The 26,565-nt window shown below is 39.9% G+C and overlaps 1 protein-coding gene across 1 annotated transcript; it reads right to left on the minus strand.

Annotated features, from left to right (window-relative positions):
- Positions 1-3,610: 3,610 nt before the first annotated feature.
- Positions 3,611-26,079, minus strand: LOC139721584 (PDZ domain-containing protein 8-like). The gene is given in 18 exon segments (XM_071632915.1): positions 3,611-3,990; positions 4,574-4,636; positions 5,646-5,949; positions 7,036-7,130; positions 8,809-8,899; positions 11,304-11,546; positions 12,492-12,718; positions 13,168-13,391; positions 13,394-13,821; positions 15,565-15,647; positions 16,122-16,306; positions 16,820-17,039; positions 18,304-18,384; positions 20,839-21,015; positions 22,102-22,194; positions 23,206-23,397; positions 24,331-24,513; positions 25,961-26,079. Coding segments are annotated over 17 exon segments (3,054 nt in total). The 5' UTR covers positions 24,478-24,513; positions 25,961-26,079; the 3' UTR covers positions 3,611-3,789.
- Between the last annotated feature and the right edge of the window lie 486 nt (positions 26,080-26,565).

Raw genomic sequence — 26,565 nt, forward strand, 5'->3', positions numbered from 1 at the left:
CATACATTTGTATTACATTTTCACAACATATCGATGTAGGAACTTCGATGTTGCAACTTGAGCTGTTGCATATGAATGTGTAATAAGCCATATTTCTAGATGATTATATCAACAATTCCATGACCCCCATCTATCAAACAAAAAACAATAACTTATGCACCACATCGCAGCAATTGTAGATATCATGCAGCAGTAGAAACTATAGATAAGACTTTGGGACATTTGGAATGCCTTTCATCCACAAATAAAAGAGAACTCTGTAATATATTTAGGTCATTAAACTGTAAACCAAAGCAGACACACAAAGAAGACCTCTTGCATGTACAAATGCCACAGTATATACACTACACCTGTAGTTGTTACACTGAAAACAATAATTGCAGCTATTACAGCATAGCAAATCTCTCTCTCTCTCTCTTTTCACAGAGGTTGCTATAATAGTTACAATAATGATGATCACTAAACATACAATGACATCAATGATGATGACAGCAACATTGATGACGACGATGATGATGATGATGATGATGCTGCTTGGGACTACACTGTGCAGTGTCTTTTTGTGTTTTAGCAACACCTATACAGCTGTCTTAACCACTGTAAAACGAGGAATGTTTGCGTGCATTTTAACTTCGTGAGAGCCAAGATTCGTGAAATTAAAATGCACGCGAAAGTCCTTGTCTACACCATATGTATTGAATGCCAGCAGCTGCTGCAATTTCACGAAAATTTCAGGCCGCGAAAAAGGCCACTGGCTCCTACTTGCGAAAAATTTCATGCCACAAATATATCATGTTTTACAGTATCACTTGCTACAATGGTAAACGAGGCGATCATGGCAAGTTTTCATGCGGTTGGGTTACATGAAAAAAAAAAAATACACATGGAGTATCGAGTTACAATAGATTAACACTGGCCACTACTAAACAGGGAGGGCTCTTCTGGACTAAAAGTCATGTATGCTGATCAAAATTGTTTTACATGTTTGATCTCAAAATATTCCATAACAACTCATCCTGGCAAATCATGTCAGCCAGGTTTTTTGGTAGACCCTTAGATATATTGGAAGCAAATTCGAAATGGTGGAAGATGAATCTTGAGCCCTTCTGAGAATTATGTCCAAAAAAAAAAATACCTTTAAAAATTGAGACAATTTCAAACCATTGGAAAACCTAGAATTTGAATATGACACGATTATGAAACCACTGTTTGGTGATGATATCAGGCATCTATAGGGACAGCTTACATTCCAGCTTCACAGCGTGTGGAAAGCCAAACTGTAATGTCACAATTTACAACTGTCTTGTTGACTTTATAAATCTGTCAGATATACGACCTCGCTTGCAATGACAGTGTTTTATGAGCCTATGCTAACCTGTCTCCTTGGAGATCTGGAAGCCCCATAGACATTATACGAGATGCATGGTGTTAAAGCAGAACTACATATCACGAAAATTCAGTGTGTTATACATAAGTTGGCATGAGCATTGTGTTGTATATGGCACCAATACTAGCAATGCGGGTATATGGGGGAGATGTTCTTTAAATAGCATGAGGGCTCTTGAACTTTATTACGGTTGAGTTGGCAATTTATATTTTTTTTTTTGGTCTCGCCATGAGTTAATAAACTATGCTAATCTTCATTTTGAAGTTACAAGATTAAGCCCATCATAGCTATTAGCTTATTGTCATGGATCTAAAAAGAGAAGCATAAAACACTTATTTGAAAAAAAAAGATTGAAAGCATGGAAATTTCATTGTAATTTGCAGTATCTTGTTACATAAATGTTCGTTTTAGTGAGTTCTTCACGCATTTCTTTGGTCATATTTGTCTTTAGCGTTTGCTTACATGTAGTTTGCAAACAAGAGGAGGAATAAAAGCTATGTGTAAGTATTGTGGGCTTCAAAAAGACAGGTTCTACGTACACAGCACATAGATCCAAATCTTTCTTTGGTCAAAATTTACATTAATAACCAGCAATCTCCCCAAGAGTGGAGCAAAATGCTTACAATGTATGATACTGTGAAAAGAGACAGGAAGTCGTTGATTTTCGTGCAAAACTCCTTACAAGAATGTCAAATGCCACCAACATGCATATCATACCCTCACCAAAAGATAAGTGAGCAACTGCAGGGATAATTCCAGCATGAAGCAAGGAAATAAAAAGGTCAGCTGCGCAGCTGGACTACATTAAACTGTCTGAAACAAATAAAGTATGAAGTTTTCATTCACATGGGATGCCTCATAATGAATTTCATTTCAAGACTTGTGTTAAAACCTCAATAAACATTTTTGATGTCCAACCCACTTGATGGGCATATACAGACTTTAAGAAGTGAGTTCATAATTGCAGTTTGTGGTGGGGATTCCAAACGTCACATTGATTAATCCAATGATGGTATACGTGAAATCCTTTGAGTTTAGAAACGAGTTGAGTAGTACACGGAGTACACCATGATCATCATCTTTTCACAAACTTGGCTTCATCGCCAGGTACATGTGACACTTATGGTACTGTTAGAGAGGAGGTGATAATTAAAAGAAGACTTCTTACTGCAACAAGCAATCATCTTCATGCACTTTACTGCATGAGGCTATTAAAGTGAACTGATCTGCTACTCCAGAAAGTGTATCAGGGCAATCACCCTCAGAGGACAATCCCCCCCCCCCCCACCCATGGCTAAATACTGGTTAGTGATATGGTTAGAGTAAAGATTAGGGTTAGGGTTTGGTTTAGGGTTAGAGTTTGGGTTAGGGTTAGGTTCAGGATTAGGATTAGGATTAGGATTAGGGTTAGGGTTAGGGTTAGGGTTAGGGTCAGGGGAAGAGTCTGGGGTAATTGCCCGGGGGTATTTGCCCTAGACCCTTTGTAAGTGTAAATACTTTAGTGCAATAGGACTTCATCAATCTAGCTTGTGGGAGAAAAAGGAAGGTTTGTATACAACCCTCCCCCCCCCCCCAAAAAAAAAGGATGTCATAGGTGTATCATATAGTTAAAATGAAAAAAAAGAAAGAAAAGAAAACAAATCATGAGCAGCGCCATACTGAGTAACTTGCATCCAAATATTTCATTTCACATATAAAAAGACAGATACGAGCTCACAAACATAGAGTATAAAGCAATCACTGGCTTATCAAGTCTGGTAATGCATGGCCAATTCCAAGTATATGGACTGGTGCAATTGGTCACTGGGCTAGTAGACATTCTGCACACTAGCCCCAGTGGGCAAGTGAAAATGTAAAATCCCACAGAACTCTGGCACTTGGTTCAGTGGAAATATCACATTAAAAAAAATCTCTGTCTTTTGTTCATTTTCTCTCTCGCTAACTCCCTCTCCCTCTCTATTTCTCTCTGTTCTCATGGCGGGGACATCTGGGCAGTCATGTGACCCAGGGTCAAGGAGAGCAGTGGCAGCTAGAGTGAAAACACACACACAATCTGCATACTTTTCAGACCAAATTATGTACTTCTCTTGTGTAATTGGTTTCAATATTATGTGAAACCATCAGACATGGTCCATCTTGACATTTCTGATAGCCACAAGAAATTTTACTGACAAATTATGGAAAAGAATGATAGAACACAGATTCTGAACGCCGACAGTCAAAGTTCCTTAACACCGTACTGTGTCATCTTTATCACCATGTAGATTTGTACACTGCTAGTGTGCACTGCATTCACGCTCAAGCTCCACGCGCATACAGGCGAGCTGCTTGTTTTCACCCCAGCTACCGGAAGTGATGTGCACGCGACCATGAGAATATGCTCCACCCTTGTTTTGCTCACTTCACAGCGTTTCGTTGCAGTGCTGTATTCCGGCACAGTAGTGCAGCATGAGATTAGCCAGTGTCTGCATGCGCTCCTCGCTGTGCGCCAGCGCGTCCTCCAGGGCCTGCTTCTGCTTGCGGCGGCGCGACTGCTGGACTTCCTTGGCCAGCCGGAGCTGGCGGTCAGCCTCGTCGTCGATCTCTGTCTGCAGCTTGCCGATCTGAACGGAGAATGATGAAAGCAAGCAACATTTCATGGTCATGTCCATGCTCATCATCTTACAGGCAACTCAAGCATTATTCCATTCATGAAATTCTTCCATCAAGTTGTTAAAGTTTTTATTGCAACTGATTAACAAATTGCCCTGCAACACTGATCAATTCAATGCTAATTTACGTCGGTGCAGGGCAATTTGTTATTCAGTTGCAACTCATGCATTAGTTGAATCAATCGCAAGTAACAAAAGAAACCTTACAAAACAAAACACTTTAACTTGGCAATATTTGACCAATGTGAAGCACACACGTTTTCAATTTTGATCTGAGAATTTTTTCTCACTTCACCAAAAGGTGACACATCGTCATGGAAGCATAAAAACACATGAATCATTTCACATTTTTTCCTATCAACATCTGCAAGGAGAAAAAAAAAAGGACACGCAAAACCCACAGTAATTTCCTATTGTAGCTTAAACATGCGAGTCTTTATCCATTTGTAATCATCCTGGTTAACCTCAAAGTATGAATTTTATACAATTATACAAATGAGAAATAAGATAATGGAAAGAAAAATCTAGAACTCACCATAGCTTCCAGTTTCTGCTTTCTAACATCAACAGGCATCTCGATAAAAAGCTCACGGCCCATCTAGCAGCCAAGAAAAATCACAAATAGAAGAAACAAACAAGTAAAATTAGACTCTGCACAGGGTAACATGCATCAGCAATGTTTTCTTTGGCTCTTTTTCTTTTGTTCTTGATTTTACTCAGATGAACAATTAGGAGTGGCAATACACTAATCCCATGCAATAAATGAGTTCATTGGGTCATGCTCGTATCTGTCACTGCTTGGCCACCCTTACTCAGTACAGTCAACCTCGCTTACCTCGACATCGGATTAGCCGAATATCACTTATCTCGGGGGCAAAATGAAAGTCCCGATTGTTCCTATGGAGTTTCTGTGTGTTAAAACTCACATAGCACCCGTGCCAATGGAGTGCTTACGATAGCACTACGCTCTGCCCCAGCATCTTCTTTTCTTTAACCACTGTGTTCTGATTTGCGATCATGATAGTCATGCCGTGCATGTAGATTTCTTAACCATCGTGGCGCAGCTGCTGAGGTGTTGACAATTATATCAATGGCATTAAATACGTTCCACTGTCCAAAAATCAATCTCCTGCATAGTGCTTTTCTAACTTTTTTCTTTTCAAGAAATTTGTTTTATTAATTCTCCCCTGAGAACAGAAGCACTGAATACTTTTTTTTTTTCAGCAATGTGATTATGAAAATATTGTGGTATATGATCTGAAAGTAGGCCTAGCATAATAAAGAATAGTGATTAATAGCAGTTTGTTCAGATAAATTTAGATGTTAAGGGAAAAAGGTGCTGTACAATTTTCAGGTAATTATTATTTACTTTACCCCTGTTTTGACTTGAATTCTATTTGAGTTTTCAGTAATTTAAATTTTTCCCCCTTTTCTAGCACAATCGTATTGGCAGCCTAAAACTGTACTAAACTTTGCAAAGCTAAGAATGTGATTTTTGTGTAACTGTCTGCTTGGTAAATTTAGTTTGTGTTTCGATGGGTTTCTCCACATGACGCATACGAGTATTACGCAGTGTGAGTGTGAGTAGACTGGGATGTGGAACGGACCTCTCTAACGGCAGTCATGACCATTGCATCGGTGTCGTCGACTCTGCTGCCCTCAGCGGCGTTCAGCTGCCTCAGTCTCCGCTTCAGCTTGCTCAGCCGCCTCACCATCATCTCCACGTTCTCCTCCTCATTCTCCTTCTCGTCCTCCGACGATGCCTCCGACTCGTGTGGCGACGGCACTGGGGAGGGGTTTGGTGACGGATGCGGGGTGGGCCGACGCCCGGCGACGGATGAAAGGCCTTGGTTGGTAGCAGCTGCGTCCTTGACGGGTGAGGCCTGATCCTGGCGGCGAAAAGCCTTGTTTCTAGAAAATGTTGAGCAACAGAAAGTGATTTCACTTTCACAATTAAAAGAAAAAGCAGATGTGCATTTTTCATCATTGTCACCTGCTGAACCCACTTCTCACAACACCAGGGCATGCTATGTATCAAGGCATTGAGGATTATCATTACACCTCCTTTCTGCATTCCAGCAAGCAATGCACACCGCAGACTTACAACAGGAAATTACATTCACAGTCCCCTACAACCATGCTTTTTGGCAAGCATCAAGCAAGCATAAGTAATTGATAGTCAACAAAGACGTCCATGTGAAGGTCAACATAGCAAATTCTCTTTCTGATCATTTTGCCCCTGATGAAGATTCTGCTAGGATCAAAAGCTCAGGCCCCTTTTGACTACAAATCCTGTTTCTCTGACAGAAAGTATACTTTACTCCAGAGCATCACAAACTGATGACAAAAAACCAAACAGTATAGTACTTAATACCTTGGCTCTTTTGGTTCATTCTTTGGTATTTAATGTGGTATCGTGAATTCATAAAATGACTCATCACAAATTAGCAGGCCACTCTGGCCACTACTCAACAACAACAACAACAACAACAACAACAACAACAACAACAACAACAACAACAACAACAACAACAACAACAACAACAACAACAACAACAACAACAACAACAACAACAACAACAACAACAACAACAACAACAACAACAACAACAACAAAACAAACATAAAACCCATCTTTCCTCTGATTTACAAAATGTGTGAAACAGCTTGACTGGTTGAAGATCATAATGAAAGACCACAAGCCACAGTGGACAGACAGCAGACTGAGTCTTACTGCTCATTCTTCCTGTGCTTACCTACAATCCTGGCTTAAGCATTACAAGGAAATCATTGTCAAAGATTTGAGGTAAATGACATAAGCCTTAAAGAAAACTTCTAAGTCTTAATGACTGCATGAATTGAATTCATGCCCGCAATCTCCTGCTTGGCAACAGTAACTGAACATGATAATGTAAAGTCAAATCTGTTGTACAGAGGGGGAAAAAGTGAGGGGGGTTGGGTAAAGGAGACTGTCCATTGAAGACAGCTTTTGGTTACCTGTCACATGGAATGCTGGCCTGGGTTTTTTCAGAACACTTTTTGTGGCATATCAGTCTGCACAAGTTACATTGAAGGGCATACTTTGTCCACACCTGGAAGAGTGAAACATACAGACAAGGCAAAGGGCATTTGTTTTTTCTTTCATTTTCAAGGGACTGATGATGATTATGATGCATGGAGTGATACAAGACCAAATGTCACCCGCTACAACAAAAAGGTCCTAAAGTCGCGCACGGTCGAAGCCGTGAAAATCGAGTTTGAAGTCAGAGCATTAAAATTGGTCAAAACTTATAATTTTCTGATTTCGATATATTATTGGAGTCTAACATGTCTTCTATCATCTGTCGAAATTTTGAAGCAAAATGATCAAAGGAAAGATTAAAAAATAGCGTTTTTCTGAGCCATGTTTTTTTGGCGTTTCAACGAAGCAGAAACTGGTTCGAAAATTTGGATTGAGCGCCACAGATAGGTTCTGCCCCTAACAACAACCAGAGTGATCTCATTGGTCAGTTTGCTGCTTGCTGCTAACCGAAGTGTGAAGCTCGCACACTGCCCAGTTGACTGGTGCGTGCGGGCGGGGTGCGCTATGCTCAGCTGCTTCTCACATCCTGGTCACTGATTGGTTGGTGAGGAGACCGCCGACGCTGATGTGCTTGAATGAACTCTTCGGGGTTGCTAGGGCTTACCTTCTATTGTCTAGAGGTGAAAACTGACTTGCGTGTCCCTTGATCGCGATTGCGTCCAAAGGAAGACTTTTAGGGCACTTTTCTCGAAACAGTGATTTTCCAGACGTCTTGACATGCTCTCTTTTAAACATCGATATCTCCGCAGCCGATTATTTTTATAAAATGTGTTATATATCAATTTAAAGCAGAAAGATTTGGGGATTATATCATGCAATTTTCAAATAATCGACCTCGCCCGACTTTAGGATCATTTTGTTGTAGCGGGTCACAAATGACTTAATCATGTCTGAAGACATGTCTAAGACATCTTAGGTGAATATTTAGTCAACATTCCCAGAAAAGGTAAAAGTAAACTTGAGGGTAACTGTGCTCAGAGACACAGAAAAAAAATAGAGAAAGGGTAAAAGAGGACCAGAAACTTAGTTTGCTGAATACTGACACAAATCTAGCCATACTCCACATATCATAGTAGCTTGCGAGGGGGGGGGGGGGGGGAGGATGGCAGACAGCTGGAGGCATGGTTGCAACAACTAATCTATTACAATCTAGAAAAGAAAAGTATTTTATGCATAAAAAAAAATCATTGAAAGACATGGAATGGTCGAAAAATATGTTTTAATAACCTTTTGCTCTCCACAACATCCTGTTCACAGTTTGTATTTCAATCTTACATGCATATCAATACTGATGATCAAGAAAATATTATTACAGCATCAAAACATGTAGTGTGCATGCTGAGCTAAAAATCAAGAACCAAACTGATGTACAAGTTGGAAAAAGCTTTCAGTGGTTGATATGGGGGTGGGGGAAGAAAATGTGATTGATGAAGTGATTACACAACAGGGCATCACAAACATTATTTCTTCCACTGACCAGGCAGGATACAGTGGGTTTAGAGCACCCCGTACCAATGCCGAATCATTACAAAGTTACCATTACTAGTTCGAAAATTTCTGCTCTTGGTTCACTCATTTCACAAATCAATCTATCAATCACATTGATGATTTTCATATAAAAGACTTTATACCAATGTGATATTTTACTGTTCCGTGTCATTGTTGAGGTTTATGTGCCTCATCCTCACCTTTTTGCCACAGAAGTCGCATCTGGTGGGGGCTGAGAACTGAGTTCCCACCAGCCGGTGGGGCTGGGGACCAGCTGCCGGAACATGAAGACTGGTATGGCAGCAACCCAGTGGGCAAGAAGACATGTCAGGTGGGCAAGCAGAACCCAGGCAGACAAGCACAGGTGCCAAAATTCATGATGATGCCAATGAGGATGGGGGGAAGGATCAAGGTAGGATGGGTGGAAGACAGCGATGGAGAAGAAGGGATGGACAGATTGGAAAAGGAGAGAGAGAGAGAGAGAAGGAGAAGAAAGAGGAGAGGGGGCAAGACAAAATGCAATCAGATTTATGTTCAATGTACTACAGCGAAATACTTAAAATTGTAAAAATCATGCAATAATAAGAAAGCACATGAAGATTAATACGAATGAACCAAAACGGAAGAAAAGAGAATGAAGAGATAGAAAGAGAGAGATGAAAATAGATATAAAAAGAGACGGAGCAGATGGGAGAAATTGAGATAGATTACAAGCCATGGCAAGAGGAAGTGATGATAGAAAACATAGAAAGAATGTGCATGAGCAAATCACACCACAAACAAAATGCAAGGCTAATTCACCCTTCAAAATACAATTTAGGTGAATGGGGCAACAATATCCATAATGACGGAATACTGTATAAGCTGTTATTTTCGTGAGGGCTAATTCGCAAATCACATATGACAACATGCGAAAATGTCTACATTCACTAGGGTGATAGTGAATTATACATGAGTGTTGCCGCCAGTCTGCAAAAACAACATCTTGCGAAAATGTCTATGACCTCCTCATTCGCGAAAATATCTGTACGCAAAAATAACAGTGTATACAGTAGGTGTGAGAGCATTAAAATGCATAGGCATCAATATCATCTTTGAAAACATGGAAAGCATATAAAACTATGACTGCTGTAATGCCAAGTTCACTCCAATTGCAGATGCTGGCTACAATGAATACATGTACAATATTCTGTTGAGCTACATTTAGGGCAATAGCCATGCAATTTTTCTGGTACAATGCATGGGAGCATGCTAGTAGCCAATCTTGGAACTGATTCACTCACAAATGTCACACGGAAAATACCTATGGCCAGAGTTCAAAAGGACCTTTCATCCCACATACCCTGTGAAACTGCTCATTGTCTGATACAGCAAGTCAACCACAAAGAAAAAGAAAAAGAAGAATAGAGACAGACACACAGACAGACAGAAATACAGATGATATGAGAGGGAGAGAAAGAGGGTGAGAGATTTTTAAAAGGGATAAACACAAGGAAGGTATAGATTGTGCAATTTCAGACAAAAAATCATAAGATGGTAAACAAAACATATTTCAAAGTCTTTGAAGTAGAGAATATCCATGCAACAGAGTGACTGAACTGGATATTACAAAACAGTGGATAAGAAACAGAAGTTATTTCAGCGAAATCATTTCCACAATGATTGGTAGGTAAGACTACAGCCTAATATGGGATTCCTGATTCAAAACATTTTGCTGAAATAAGACACGCAAATAAAAAGAATATTTCTTGCCATATGACAGATCGTATTTTTATGTATTTTAGCGATCAAATATCGCAACAATCTGGAATCAACAATAAATAAAGGATGGTAAAATTTGTGCACTAAAGGTTTTTACATGTGATGTTTCATGGCAGCTTATGAAAGTCACTTAGCTGGATGCACCCTAAAATGAATAGAATGTGTGCCATTTTTGGCAAATACTAACTGAAAGATAGCTGTTTTCCTCTCTCCTTTTATTCTCATTTTTTTTTTGCATGTATCCCTTTTCTAAAATTTATAGCAAAGAGTAATTTAAAAAGGGGTATCCAAGTTTAAGGCATACATGACTTCAGGTAAAAAAGGAAGAGTTGAATCTATTCACAAACTGTACTACATCATACATGTGTTATATAAACATCTTGTGGTTCATGTTCATGGATCACTGGTGTAATATAAACGTGTTAATGGTTCATTTTCACTTGTATGTATTTGTTGTGTTCGTAAATACCTATATTGATGAGGTTTTGCGCACACACACACACACACACACAAATGCAAACAAACGAGAGTGAGAAGATTCACTATTGGTACTAGTGAGGACGCACACAGTACACAGTACGGACAAATGTCACATAAAACATACAGATGATAGGAAAATGACATCAAAGAAAAGTAGTGAAGCTACAATAAAGTTGCACGAGGCAGAACAAAACGTATCAACGAGAGGAGTTGTGCACATGGCTATTCTCATATTCACCTTTGTGAGGGTTTGCAGTGCAAACTTTGTAAAACTTTCTGCAAAACATTACAATCAGGAAACTAAGATATCATTAAGAGCGGTGAAGGTTCAGGTGTGAGACAGAGGGAAATAGAGGGAGACAAATTAAAGAAACTCACACCTGAACATTAGATTCATGTCTGCTCTCCTACATCAACTAATGAGCGGGTAGAGACCCAGCACACCCCTACTAACCCCAAATCATCTGGTCTTGAGGTCTTCTTGGAGGGACCGGCCTTCCCTTTGTCTTCCCCGCCGGGCTTTGGCTTGCTCTGACCATCGTAGGGAGAGAATTCGGGGCGGTCTGCTCCGGCCTCCTTGGCCAGCTTGGTGGGCTCTTCGAAGGGCTGGTGGTGGAAGAAGAGGGAGATGTCTCCATAGCTGAGGTTGCTGTCAAATCCGGGATGGGTGAAGAGGTGCATCTGGGATGGGATCCTCCTGTAAAATGAAAGTCAGACTATCATCAGGAGCCTGTTTCGAAAAGCTTTATATATTGTAGTAACCATGGCAGCAACATGCATGCAAATGAACCAATGTAAAGTATCATCGTTGCTCCTGTAAATACAATCATAGCAACCTATTATTACTGCGAACTTCTTTATTAAATGGTCCAACAAATCCATTTAAGTATTGCATGCATGTACCAACAGTTTACCCACAACTTTCTTCTAATATGAAACAAAGAAAATATGCAGGACTCTACAAGAAAATGATGTGCTTATCTACGTAGACAAAATATTGCTACACACTATAAATACCATTCATTTGATCGAGCAGTGCTTCCATTTTTCTGCAGTTATACAGTCAACAGGGTTAACATATCAACAAGGTGTGTAGTGTTGGCAGGGACTACGATGTTTACTAAACTCTCTGTAGCAGGAGTTGTGGCATGCAATATCATTTATCCTACGAGAGGGTGTTAACCCTTGAGAACACAAACACTTCTAGCAATATCAAACTTTATTGATTGAGGAAAGCTGTAAATATCACACTATCACTGTGAAGTATGCTGACACATGGATGACATGTATTGAGCAAAGATGCTCACATGTTTGACGTATCCACAATCCACATCACCACATACAGATACACACGTCTACAAGAGGTGAAAGGCTGTTGAGTGATTTTCAAAAAGGCAAACTGTAGGTACTTTAGGTGCTCTAGGGGGTTAACACTTTCAATTCAGTGTTTATGCTAGGTTTACATTATATTTCCAGTAGCCGTGGCAAACATGTTTCAGGCCACCATGGACAAAATGGGATGGATGTTAACATGGAGGAAAAAAAAAATGGCCCAAATCCCACAAAGCACTACATTTTGGGCAAACAGGGCCCGAAGGAACCTAACGACAACCTGGTATTCTGGCATCAATCTTCTACTCACGTAGCACCGCCTCTCTGTTCTGGAGGCTGCAGTTTGAAGAGCTCCAGGTGCTCTCCAGACAGTGTACTGACGCATTGGAGAGCTACGTCAACCAGGCACACGCTGGTGTAGCCAATCAGCATGTCCCGCTCCCCGACAGCCATGCCCAGCCGGTTCCACACACATACGTTCAAGAAATTGTCGGATTCGCCGACATTAAATGTGAAGGTCTCGTCCCACTTCGGGTCCTGCAGAGAGTACCCACAGCATTTGGATATTATAAGCAGAAACAGGTACAACAGCAGTACCTCTCCCCTCCCCCCCCCAAAAAAAAAAAAAATAAATAAACAAACAAACATACAAACAAGCCACAAATGATGACAGTGTTGCAAGAATAAATCATTACATTTGAAAGAAAGGAGCATAAGAATATAATCTTTCATTACTTCCTTTTAATTTGTTTCAAGTAGAAAAATCAAAGTGAATTCGTAGATAAGCATACCAAGAAATAAGAATAATTGACCCCTTGTATTTTTGCTTTTCTTGGTTTTACTTTCATGACACTATCTTGGGATAGCTTTACCAAATAGATGGTGCACAAGAAGCGCATTGTGATCATTGTGATCATTCAAATTGTCATGATAAGAAAACTTGGAGAAACCATATTGCCTTGACAAGAATCTCAAAGAGAACTCACACGTGCACTTTTCACCAGGCAAGTTTCTTGAATATCATCCACTGCCGTCCCCACCTCAGTAGGAGTGGCACCGGAGGAGGGCGGACCTCCACCTGGTGCATCCGTCTCCTCCATCTGAGAGGTGAAACTGGACACGCTGATGGTGTCCAGGTCCATGTCCGCAATCTTGATGGCATCAGTCTTTTGTGTCAGACACAGACTGGCTCCTTCCTCCTTGGAGGGTGCCTTGAGGCTGGGTGGATGGTGTCCTTGATGACCCTCTTAAGGTGGCGCAGCCGGTCCTCGTTGTCCTGCTGCGTCGACAGCTGCCTCACTGTCTCGTAGTCCAGGCAGGACGACAGCCGTCTTCCGTCCGACGTCGTCGGCTGCTTGTTCTTGCGCTGGGACAGCGGCGAGTCCAAGCTCGGCACCTGGAGCCTGTGAGCTGCAGTGGCTTGCGGTAGGTCACTCTGGGGCAGGTCGCCCTGGGCGACATCGTCGGCGTCGTCGTCCTTGATGCCGAGTTCATTCATGATTTTCACATTGATGAAGTCCTCGTAGTCGTTGTCCAGGGTCATGTCTGGCACGGAGCGGAGGTCAGGTTGGTCATACGCTGCAGAGGAGGCAGGCAGCGTCTCCATCTGATTGATGGGACGCTGAACTTTTATCACAAACCTTGATGAAGAGATGACAGAATATGCCACCAGAAGAGAAGAAAAAGAAAACAAAATGTGTAAAGTTATCTTCAGAACACTTCACATGCATCAAAATAGAGTTCTTCACAGAGTGGTTGATTATCACATCCCAATGATGAAAACAAGAGACCCGCGGGTCTAGCGCTCACCTGAGTATCGCAAGTTCACCTTTCACACAGTCACTAATCTAAATTATTCACAGCTCTACCAAAATTTGACCAGGCATTCTCAAGTAGAAGATGAAAATGTACAATAAGGGCCCAAATTTTTTAAGATTCCTTAATTTGGGGGGATTGGGGCCCCCTGGGACCCTCTGGGTGGGGCATGGTGCCCATTTTGATAAATGTGAGATTCTGACCCCTAGGGATGCTACCTGCCAAGTTTGACGAAAATCTTTGACGAAAATCCATCATAAGGTTTTCAGGAAGAAGATGAAAATATACAATTCAGGCCCCCATTTGGACCTTCTCAACCAACCTGCCCCCAAGAGGGGCATATACCCCTGGATCTCCTATGAACAAACTTGAAACTACAGTCATTAATGTACTCACTCATAGTATTATCTTAGCTCTATAACTTCTGATTCTAGAGAAGATTTTTAAAGATTCCTTCATTTTGGGGGTTTGGCCCCCCTGGGGGGCCCCCTGGGTGGGGCATGGTGCCCATTTTAACAAATTGAGATCCTAACCCCCTAGGGATGCTACCAGCAAAGTTTGGTGAAAATGGGTCACGGGGTTCTCAAGAAGAAGATAAAAATGTACAATTTAGGCCCTTAGGACCCCTCCTCACCTCCTCCCCTGGGTCCCAAGGGGGGCACCCCTGATTCTGCCATGAACAAACTTGAAACTACAGTCATCAATGTACTAACTCATAGTATTAACTTAGCTCTATCACTTCTGGTTCTAGAGAAGAAGATTTTTACAGATTCCTTAATTTTGGTGGGTTTGGGCCCCCCTGGGGGCCCCCTGGGTGGGGTATGGTGCCCATTCTAACAAATTGAGTTCTTAACCCCCTAGAGATGCTACCTGCCAAGTTTGATGAAAATCGGTCTTGGGGTTTTCAAGAAGAAGATGAAAATGTAGAAAGTTTACGCACGATGCACGACGGACGCCGGACGAAGGGCGATCGCAATAGCTCACTTGAGCCTTTGGCTCAGGTGAGCTAATAAAAGGGGTCTTACTCTGTATAGGTTGAACTAGAAAATGTCTATATCAAAACATCTGTACATACTCATGTAAAGGCAGCCAAAGTACATTCTATCCTCACATGCATTGACCTTTGACCTTAGGTCACAGCATTTGACCTCTATGTCCTCAACTTTACAATTGCGTATACCATTATACACTTTCCCTCAAACCACTTCACAGGACACTTCCTGGTGTTGCAGCTTGGCTGAAACTACTCAAAGATCACCAACGGCAACAATCAAATCTCAGTCCTCACCTCCCAAGGCATGCCTGTGTGTGCAGCTCCAGCATTATTTCACAAGAAAGAATACAGACAAGTTATTTTACACTTTGTAATTTTCTCTACGCCCTGCAACCTCTGCTAAATGGTCCCTGCTCACCACATTGTGCCTCTCTGGGGACAATAAATCAAAATAATGGTTTCTTTTTTTCGCTGTTTGTTTGTTTTTTTCAAAATGTTGCAGCTACATGTACTTTGGGCTTAATCTACATCTATATTTTATGATGTCAAACTCTTGGCTCAAGGAGTTACTCACTTCTCTTTTGCTTGTTTGACGACTTTAGAGGCTTGTCGGGCTGACGTCACTTTTACACCATCAATATCAAGAACAACATCCCCCTGGGAGAAAGTGAAGACAAACAAGACATAATACAGATAATGAGCTCCCAAGGTATATACTGCTCCATTTTCTCCTGTAGTTTTTTTGTTTTAGAGTTTAGGATACTGTGCCTGTAATTCATACTCCTACATAAGCAAAAACAAAGCAACAACATGCTTTCTGCAAAACAAAGGTTATATAGATAGACAGAGAGAGAGAGAGGACCTGTACATAGAGCCATTCATTCATCAAATTAGACAAGAAATTAAACAGAAAATATACATGATATATCTCAAATTTTGTTTTGCGAAAATGCAATGATAATGACAGCATATTGTTTATATGCACAATGTTGAAGTGCATAAACCTAACATATATGAATGGGGAGGAAAATAAAAACAACACAAAAATGCCCCAAGGAAAAATAAAGAAGTGATGAAGAATTTACACACAGAATACTACTAAACCATGAAATTGCTTCAAGTAACTGCTACCTTTCTTAATTCTGTCTGAGCGACTAACGAGTCTGGACTGATGCTTGCCACTACCACTTCCTTGTTGTATATCCCACGGCTGAACGTCACGCCCACATTCTTCGGATTGGTTTTCAGGACGATTATTTCCAAGGAGTCGCCGTGGAAACGCTGCTCGATGTCACTGTGAGTCCAAGGATGAGTGTCTGCAGGAGAAAAGAAGAGGAACAGAAATCTGAACGGTGACAGAGTTTGTGAAAATCCTGGATGAATATTTCCTTTAAGGATTACATGTGTGCTGATACACAAGTGCTGAAAAGAAGTCAGCATAAAACAAAAACCAGAATGAACACATAAACTTACCACTACTTCATTATCACTACTTCATGCTCCAATTATCACACAAACTTATAATAGAATCCAATTTCACACTTGTTAGATATCTAGAAGAAATGTGGATGAAGTTCTTCCACAAGATTGCAATTACCATATACCATATACTTACAAGCACATTTTGAATAAAATACAAAACATAGCTAATGAGTACTAGTAACAGAAATTTGAACACTAAAAAGTAAGCTGCAATTTGATTTTATAATATGTAAAATGCCGATCAACTTGCATGGTCAAGGTATGATTTAACTAAGTCAGATTGGAATATCACAACATAACACTGATGGCACTGACATTCCAGAATGGCATAATTTCACCATACTTACCCAAGCACAATGTGATGTAAATATCGGAGTTGTGGCCAAGCTCGTGATTGACTGGCAGACGGCTGCACTCGATGACGGTGACCTGCATACGACCCAGGGTGATCTTGGCATCATGGACGTGGAACTCGTTATCCGTTGGGACGGGGGGCTTGGGAAAGAAGGGCTTATTCCGAATCTTGTAGGCAGGTAAGATGTGCTTCTTTCTCAAGGTCTTTCGCAGCTGTGTTGAGGGAAAAAAAACATGGAATATTGATGGCTGTGTTTCAATTTCATTTGGTTTTATTTCTTCACTTATACAAATGAAATTATTATGACAAGTTGACAATGTTCACATTAAATTATGAATATGAATATGAGTACTTTTAAGACATAGATATGAACACATATATCACTGTATCTTATCAGATCTAAATATTGAAGTTTTCGCAACTATCAGATTTCATGCATTATGTTTTCAATATAAATCTTAAAATGCATTATGGATAGAGTTCAAGAGAAGTGTCATATTAGACAAATACAACATTTTATCTCAGTAAAATTTTTATGATTTCTTTGACCTGAACGTCATTGCAGCTCAATTGATTTCACTTCTCACAAAGAAATCACTACTTAGCAGTTAACAGTTCACTTTGCATACGGTCTGTTTGCAGAAACTAGACCCTAACATCAATCTCTTCATGTTTGAGTGCTTTGCAGGAAGGATGACTGAACCCTAATGTGCATGTCACGAACAGTACGTGTAAAAATGCGCAGATCTTCCACAAAGTTTATCTAAATTACATCGCCTTCACTTTCAGCGGCCATGACATGTCGGCATAAAGGTCCTTAGATGATCTATATCAGTTGCTCACTGATTCGCTTATCATGAAGGTCATCATATAATCTTGTTTCATATCACATGATTTACAACAGTGGCAGTAAAAGTGCTGCTTCTAGGCGGACTGGAATTGTTGCTTTAGGGCAAATAACTACTACCATTAAAATCACATGATGCATAATTGAACTCCAGTCTAATGATACATAAAAAATAATGTTTGCCTTTCACTAGAACATTTGTAACAAACTCAAATATGTCTAGTAGGAATATGGTGAAGGAGAACAGAAAAAGAAATCAGAAATATGATAGGGTAACTTAAGATAGTTCATGTTATGTTGTCAGTTTACCTGGGGCCATCTTCCGAGTCAAGCTCAGCTTATGAAGCTGGTCCCCTGCATTTCCAATACATAATACATTTTCTCTCTCAAAACTTAATTCAAATGTGTTTCCTATCATATAGTGTCGCTTTATATTTTTCCTCTTTATATGTTTTCCTTCATACGATTGTACTCCATAATGTGTATTTATGAATAGGAAAAATTTATAATATTTGTGACATTTTGTTAAATTGTTTTATATTGTATTGAAGAATGGAATGCAGCAATAAACTGAACTGAACTGAACTGTCGATTCCACCGACAAGGTACCCTATCAATTTGCAGCTTACCTGATTTAAAATAAGTGATCCCAGCTGGTGGACTGTGCGGCCTTCAAAATGAGTCTCAATGTCAAATTCTAGTTCTGGTTCCTGAATAAAAACAGGCATGTCACTGTTATCAATACATACATGTAAAGTCTACACATGATGCATATAAAAATCACACATCGATGGTCTGACAAATTCAGCATCCTGAAACACCAACTAATCCATGGTGTAGCAGAACCGAGAAAGAAAAAATAAAATCAGAAGGCAAAACAACATATTCGGTCGAATAAATGGGAATTTGCTCTGGTGCAAGGCATGCCTGATCCTTTTTTTCTTTTCCTTTTCTTTTTTTTTCCGGGGGGGGGGGGGGGGGGGGAAGGAGGCAGAAAACAGGCAGTGTATACTAGCTGCATCAAGGAAAGCATGACTCAAATGTTGTTTGAACTATATCTAGATTTGCTACACCAATCAATTCTCCTTTAACCCTAACTGTACGGGGGGGGGGGGGGGGGGGGGGGGGGGGGGGGGGGGGCTGGGAGGTCCCCCTCCATACTTTTGGCGATTGCATCGCGACCGCTGGGAAATTCGGATTCTCGCTTCATGACTTTTCCCCCTGAAGTCTTGCGCACATTTTGATACCACATTTGTCCATATCGGACCTACCTAGGGGGTGTTATGGGCCAATTAGTATGCGCATGTCATTAAAACGGCTAATCGCTGCATATATTTGTGTACAGATACATACTGTCAATAGACCATGGCTTGCATTACTTTATAAATTTTGCTCAGGAATTGGTTTTCAACTTGGTTCATGCTTCTATATTGTTCTGAAATAAACTGGGCAAAGTTTAGAAACAATGATATACATAAGGAATATAAAACAATAGAAAACATATAAGAAATAAAAACAATACAAAACATAACATTCTGTAAAGTTAATTTCAAAAATGTTTTATGAGTATGGCAAATAACTTGTTTGATTTTTCTCACATTTCTATACTTTTTGTATTCATTGATTTTTCTCATATTTTGCACGCAAAATCACATATAAGCTAATTTTTATTTAAAAAATCAGAAATTTACATAAATTTGCATAAATCATACTTCAAGTTTATAATATCAGGGACATTAGAATACAGTTATATGGTAGTGCCCATGGGTCCTGTAAAAGGATAATTTTACTTCTAGTTTCATTTTAGTACGTCATACATTTCAAAAGTATGCAAAAATTCATAAGTAGTAAATTTGCATATTAATAGTTTATGCAAATCTGCTGTACTCATAAAAATAGATAAGAATTGATTTACTTCACATTTGGGAAACATTATTCTTCATTTTTACACAGTTTTCATGTAATTTTGTACTTGTTTAGGCTGAAATTATGAAAATATCCCCAAATGCATAAAATATGCATTATGAATAATTAATTAGCTAATTACGCACAAAAATTGCATAATTGATTAAAATAAATTACACCATTAGATTCAGCACGCGAAGATCTATCAGCATGCAAATTTTCAAGTTCATCCGACATTGCGTTTCCGAGATCAATGGGGGGGGGGGGGGGGTGGGGAGGCCACCCCCCCCCCCCTTCCCCCAGTATTTTCATGGAGCCAAATAGCCCAGTACAGTAAGGGTTAAGGCGAGGCGCGTCGTGCAGCTGGAAGTTCATGACGTAACAAAAGGCTTCTACATTGGAAAATTGGGCGACTTTCAGCACGCATACGTATGGGTGGAAATCACTGATCTCTATGGAAGAACAAGATCAGTGGTGGAAATAAGCTGCATGCTTGGCGGAGGTCTGTGCTCTCAGAGTGCTTCTCTAGTTTGATACTATGTGGCAATTTGAGCTCCCCGAGTGTCACCAATTAAACAGCCGGTAGCATGGAGATCCATGGGTGGCCCAATTTATTCACTGCCCACCTGGGTAAATCAAAAATCCACGAGAAGCACCAGAGTAGCACCGGTCAGCAAATACGTGCATTGAATCATACGTTCATTGGTAACATACTGATTACTCCAGTTGAGATTCTTCATCTGTGCGTGTACTTACATGGAGATAAATGATAAAGCCATGCACAAGTTATTAAAGGGATTCTCAAATACATTCGAGCTCGGCCAGCCTTCCCACTCCATGGTATCCCCATGCTACCAGATCCTTCAAGGAATGATATATTGTAGGTACAGACAATTCATACAAATTGATTAGTAGACAAATTAACAGAAACTAGAGCACGCACTTTAGCGCGCGCATGCAAACCACAAATACGTGCAGCCTGAACTCCCAAGTTCATTGACCCCCATTTGCCAAAATATCAAAAATCCTTCATGAACAAATTCCCCCAAAATTCCCGGGCCACTACCAAATTTGAATCATCTGTTACTTGTGTCATTCTCAAAATTTCCTGTAAGTTTCATCCAAATCCTTTCCCTACTTTTTGGGGTTATTTTGCACACAGATAAACAAACAAACAAACAAATGCCAATGAAAACATAACCTCCTTCCTTGGCAGAGGTAAAAAGGGCAAACCAGCAGTGCTCTCACAATGAACTCACCTCATAAAAAGAAAATGACCAGTGTGTGTACGGCTCGCGAGAAAACTGGAGTCTGGCTCTCCCCTTCAGCTTGGTCACAATCACTGAAATGTAGGCCGATGTACCAAACACAAGGTCCACATCCACTGAGACTCGGAAGCCCCCTCCATAGTCAAGGTCGACTGCTACATCAACAACCTTAGCATATTCATAAACAACAAAGGTCTTTCATTATACATTGTGAATTGCTAAACAATTAACAATCACTTATCATTTGAAATCATCAAAAATGTTTTTTTAAAGATATGCAGTATTCACATATATACACATAAAGTTGACTACCCTACTGTACGAAATGAGTCCTCTACATAACAACATGTAATAGCCCATACATACATACTTACACAATAGCTGTCTGTAGCAAGAATGGATATCAAATTACAGATTCTGTAATATACTCAAATCCTATATAAGTCTATTCCAGTTTAGACAAAACGAAATGGTTATGGGTATAAACTGCTCTATATCACACACTGCTTACTATCTGTTTGTTTACACCTTTAACATATAAAATGTTCTACAAGATTAAAATTATTGTCACATTCATATCTAATGAAGTATTATCATGAAATCATTGACCAATGGCTCCGCAGAATGCAATAGTAGGCATTGCCAATTAAAACATTGAAAGATGTACTTGAAAATTATAATGCTACAGGTGTAAGTATTTGCCAACTGAGGAATATACAACGTGCAAAATGAAATCAGAGCAAAACTGATAAACACACATTTTTTTTTCCAATATCATGGGTACGAGGATTTAGAGAAAAATCAAGTTCTGCAAGAATCAAACACAAAAAAAAATCTATTACCAAAAAAAAAAAAAAATCTATCATCACACACTCAAACAATCTTTTCTCTTTGGCAGTCCAGTAGAAGCTTGTTGTCTTTCCATGGCGCAGTAATATGCAAACTGTAAATTGAAAGGCACAATATTTAGCAATGATAGTAACCAAACTTATAGAGTGCCTTTTCTATACAGACTCTAATCGCTTTAACAATTTCAAAAAAATACAAGAAATCAATTCAACGTTTCATGAACAAACAACAGATAGAAAGACCAACTTAGGCTGCACTACATTGCCCATGGTGATTTACTACTAGGTTTGGGCTTTTATTGCGAGACCAATCCAAATGATTCTTCGTAACTATTCTTGGAAATGGAAAGACTACTCATATCACAGGCACAGGACACCTAATGTAAGTGCTTCTCTTTATCATTACCTGCGGCATTTGCGACCCTTCCTCCAAGGTGAATTTCATGAGAGTGACTCCATCAAGAGTAGGAAATGAAGATCCAAGACAATAGTCTCTCACCTTGATATCAGAGAAGACGAAAAGCACATGTACTGTAAAAGTGAAAATTCTTGCAGTGTTGAAATTTTCGCGCATTTCGCGCAACTAGAGACTAGCGCAAAAATAAAAGCGTACAAATATTTTTGCTTGCCATATGTTCAAGTAGTTGATTTCTTGATTCTGCGGAATTACAAACACGCTAAACTCTTCTTACCAGGCCAAGCGTGACAAATTAGTCGCAGGTAAATATCCACTTTTACAGTAAACCACTTATTAAAGGCTGTTGGGAGAGGGGGAAGCATGTCAAATTTTTTGCTACATTTCTACGGAGCAATTTCCCAAAGCTATACAAAGGTTCTTAAGCATACAATTGCACATAGAGATAAAGGGGACTGGTGTGCTTTCAAGGGAATGTGATCCTCGGACAATGTGCCCAGTCAGGAATATAGTATATGGAGATGCATTTCACAAAGGTAAGAATTTGATTCAAGGACAATATTATGACATGCGGATTAGAATAGATCATACCGATCATAATGAAAACTCTTCGTCACAAAAATAACATTTCCCCTAAATCTATACGCCTGATACTGGAATCTCTCTTGGCAGACAGTCAATTTATTCACTTCCTTTTAATCATTTAATAAAAATAAAAACATTCAAAATGTATTGCATGAAAGCAAAATAACAATTGAACTTTGATATCATCATGTGAACAAAATCTCACAACCCCTTGTTCAGCAAATAAGTGTGTAGACCCTACCAACTCAAACAATACAAACAATTTGCACTTTCTTACATATCATTGACACATCTCTCAATAACAACATGTCAATTACTTTATTCAATTTAGCATGAGATGGGACAAAAAAAAATAAGCTTTCCTGTTCGGCAGCTGCGTTCAAAAGAATGATGTATGATACTATATTGGCAAATTGGAGTGACTTTACTTTATAAGTCATCCTAGTCTAGTTTCACAAATACACTTTGAACATCTTCAGTACAAATTTCCTATTAAGTAACCATACTCACAGTGATCTGCTCCAATATCTTCCCAGCAGTCTTGGCATTGAGCAGCTCCTGAAACTCTACATTCATCTTCTTAATGATCCATCGGCGGACGAAGACAGTGTCCTTGAGCTCACAGAAGAGGAAGCTGATGAGAGCATTGGCAGCATGGCAGGTCTCCTTCTTGAAAAGGAGTAAGGATGGATTACGCAGCTCCTGAACATGCAACAAGGAATATAAAAGATGCAACGTTTGATACACAGCCAGAAGCGGATCCTTTTATGACCATATGCAAGATCAAAGTGTACATGAGTATTTTGCCTTCTTGGCTCGTGGGTGTACCTTATCAGAGCATGTCCAATATTACTGGTACATGTATCAACACTTCTAATGGATGACTCTACTCTACTCTACACAAAATAAGCTTTGATATTGGATGCTGAATGGACATCATCAATTCAGCAACCAATATCAAAGCATATTTTGCCTTGCCTTTCTGGTGCCTGCAAGGAACTGATGAACTTGTCAAGATGGCCATTTATATCTCAGCTGCACTCAAATGCAGAATTGGATGACATATCCCAGATTTAACACAACCACACAATGTGCAGACTCACAGTAAAACTTAAATGTTACACTGAAACAAAATCCACTACATAACTTCAAGGGAAGGAAGCAGGGTCCACTATTTTTGCACCTGTACATAGAAATAGATACAGTGAACTCCCGTTCAATGAAATTCCAGTTACAACGACGTAAAAATTCAGGCCAAACCATTATCCACTCTATGTATTTTTGTTCAGTTATAACAAAATTTTGATATTTCAAGAAAGAAAACTGCTGGTCCCAAGGACTTCATTATAATGAACGTCCACTGTATACATAGGGTGTCACCACTTTGGGCCCCCCCCCCCACTTTTTTTACCCCGGAAGTGGCACTAAAAAAAAAGTGAACAGCTCAGGACCATTGTTGTTTGTCTGTTGTTGTTGTTGTTGTTGTTTTTTGCTTGTCAGCTGATAAAATCCAGAAGTACCCCCCCCCCCCCCCATACTTTTGAAAATGTGGTGCCAGCCATGGAAAGTGTAAAAGAAAAAGAAAAAAAGGAAGCAAAATGAAATGGATGGGAGGGACACAGAGCAATGGCTTACCCCTGCCTGCTGGACTCTGTCATAGAGGTGTTTCTTGGGGATGGGTTTTTGAGGTTCATGCTTGATGTACCAGTAGAGCCAAGAGGCTTGAAGAACCAGCATCAAGACTCCCCCAAAGAGAACAGACAGGATGATCACAAACAACATGGCTGCTAGATCACTCTGTTCTCCTCCAGAGAAACACTGAATAGAATGAGACAGGTGAAAGACACTGTTATTTGAGGAGTGATATCATATTATCAAGATTACAGCACTTGTTACAGCATGAAGTACATTGAAACATGTGGCATAATGTAACTAGTGGTATGGCTCCGCCATAATGCATGATAGGTCTATAGTCCATGTGGATAATGTATGATTACATTTTCACAAATTGGAAAAATATCAAAATGACATGTTTGTCACAAATGTGTTGAATGTTCACCTTCCTTTTGACCTACACATGTAGGTTTAATCAGATGAATGGAAGAGTACTAATATATTTGGGGATTTTAGGACTTTTACTTGACTTTGACCCTTTCAAAAGTTTATGCACTGAGTAATATTCAAGATATGGAGAAAAAGTGCAATTTCTGTATTGAACAGTAAATTGTTATCATTTTCATCTTGCCTTTGACCCTTGACCTTTGACCCAAAAATTCATACGAGAACCACTGTAAGGCAGAACATGCATAAATATGTACCAGGTACTAAGTTTCAAGATAACTTGAGCCACTTCTGAGATATGGAGGAAGAAGTTAAGTACAGCACTTTCACTTGGTCTTTGACCTTAAGAACTTTGACCTTTTTGGCAAAAACACACCAACTTCCCAGAGAATCTTTATTGGGTTATACATGCATAAACCAAGTTAGAAAAAAACAATCCTGCAGGCATTGCACAAATATGATAGAAATTGTAAAATTTTGAAGCAATGCTCTTGACCTTTGCCCCTGATAATCACTGCCAGATCAGTACATGCATAAAAGACTGCAGAGCGTCCATTAAAACACACATGTTTTAATGGGCGCTCTGCATAGGTTGATTAAAACTCGATTAAAAAAAAAAAAAAACAGATTTTTTTCTTCTTTTCATCATGGATAGTGGACATGTGTGTGTATAACAAAAAATCACCGTGCAAAGTTGCGACAATTTATACGTCAGATGTGAGATGAATAGAAGTGAATAGGGGGGCCTCATGAGGTGTTCCCCCCGGGCCTCATGAGGCATGGGGGCGGTCCTCATGAGGCGTGGGGGCGGTCCTCATGAGGCGGGGCAGTCCTCGTACGCGGGAGCGGTCCTCATGAGCGGGTTTCCTGGACTGATATATGCTCTTCAATATTTCATTAAAACCAGAACATAAGAGGTTTATTATATCTCCATAAACTTTTTATCTCAAAAATTATCATTAAAAAATGTTGGAAACCTGAAGCCCCATCTCAACTGATAATGCATCTTTTTTATTTTGAGCAGACACAATGGCAATCACAATGTCTATGACCATGGCCCATGCACCACCACACCAGACAGACCAGACGGACCAGCTGATCAGACATTATTGTCTCACGGCAAATCTATCGACGCTAATTATTTTCTTAAATCTTCTATTTACTACCGCAGTAAATACCGGTACTACTCCAACGTCATACGTACGTGAAGGCAGCAGCTCCCGGGAGATCATCAGATGTGATTTTTCTTTCCTGTTGACGCCGTATTGTTTATGGGGAGGTGATTAAACAAATGATAGATCTATGAGGCGAAGAGCGCTGTATTCTCGGCATTCATCTGCTCCACTGTAGTTTATATATCCCGTGCGATTATTCCCACAGAACTGTGTGTATACATTGTATGTGTGTAGAGTTCTGCGGCGATTCCACCGAACTATGTTTTAGTTCGGTGGGCGATTCCCGTGAAAGTACAAGGAATTGCCGAGTGTATGTATTTGTTATTTTTGTTTTATTTATCCCTAGATTAAAATAATTTTCCAAATTATGGCAAAAAAAGATTATTTGAAATATTTTTTAAACGTAGTTGATGGATAAAAATGATTTTAATAGGAGAGGAATATACATTGATAACCACATTATTTCTCCTTACAGCTGAGTTTGGAGGAACGAGGCATATTTATATCTGTACACTCACGCGCGCTCCCGCACGCGCGCTCGTCTCCGATATCCCGCAGTTATTTTTCTTCGGTACCTGGGTTTGCTACCCACCACCCACCCACGGTCGAGCCGCCACACTGAACGCTTCGCCTT

The sequence above is a fragment of the Diadema antillarum genome, unplaced genomic scaffold (assembly GCF_040938485.1).
Source record: "Diadema antillarum isolate AM-2024a unplaced genomic scaffold, OU_Dant_1.0 scf00000146, whole genome shotgun sequence".
NCBI lineage: Eukaryota > Metazoa > Echinodermata > Echinoidea > Diadematoida > Diadematidae > Diadema > Diadema antillarum.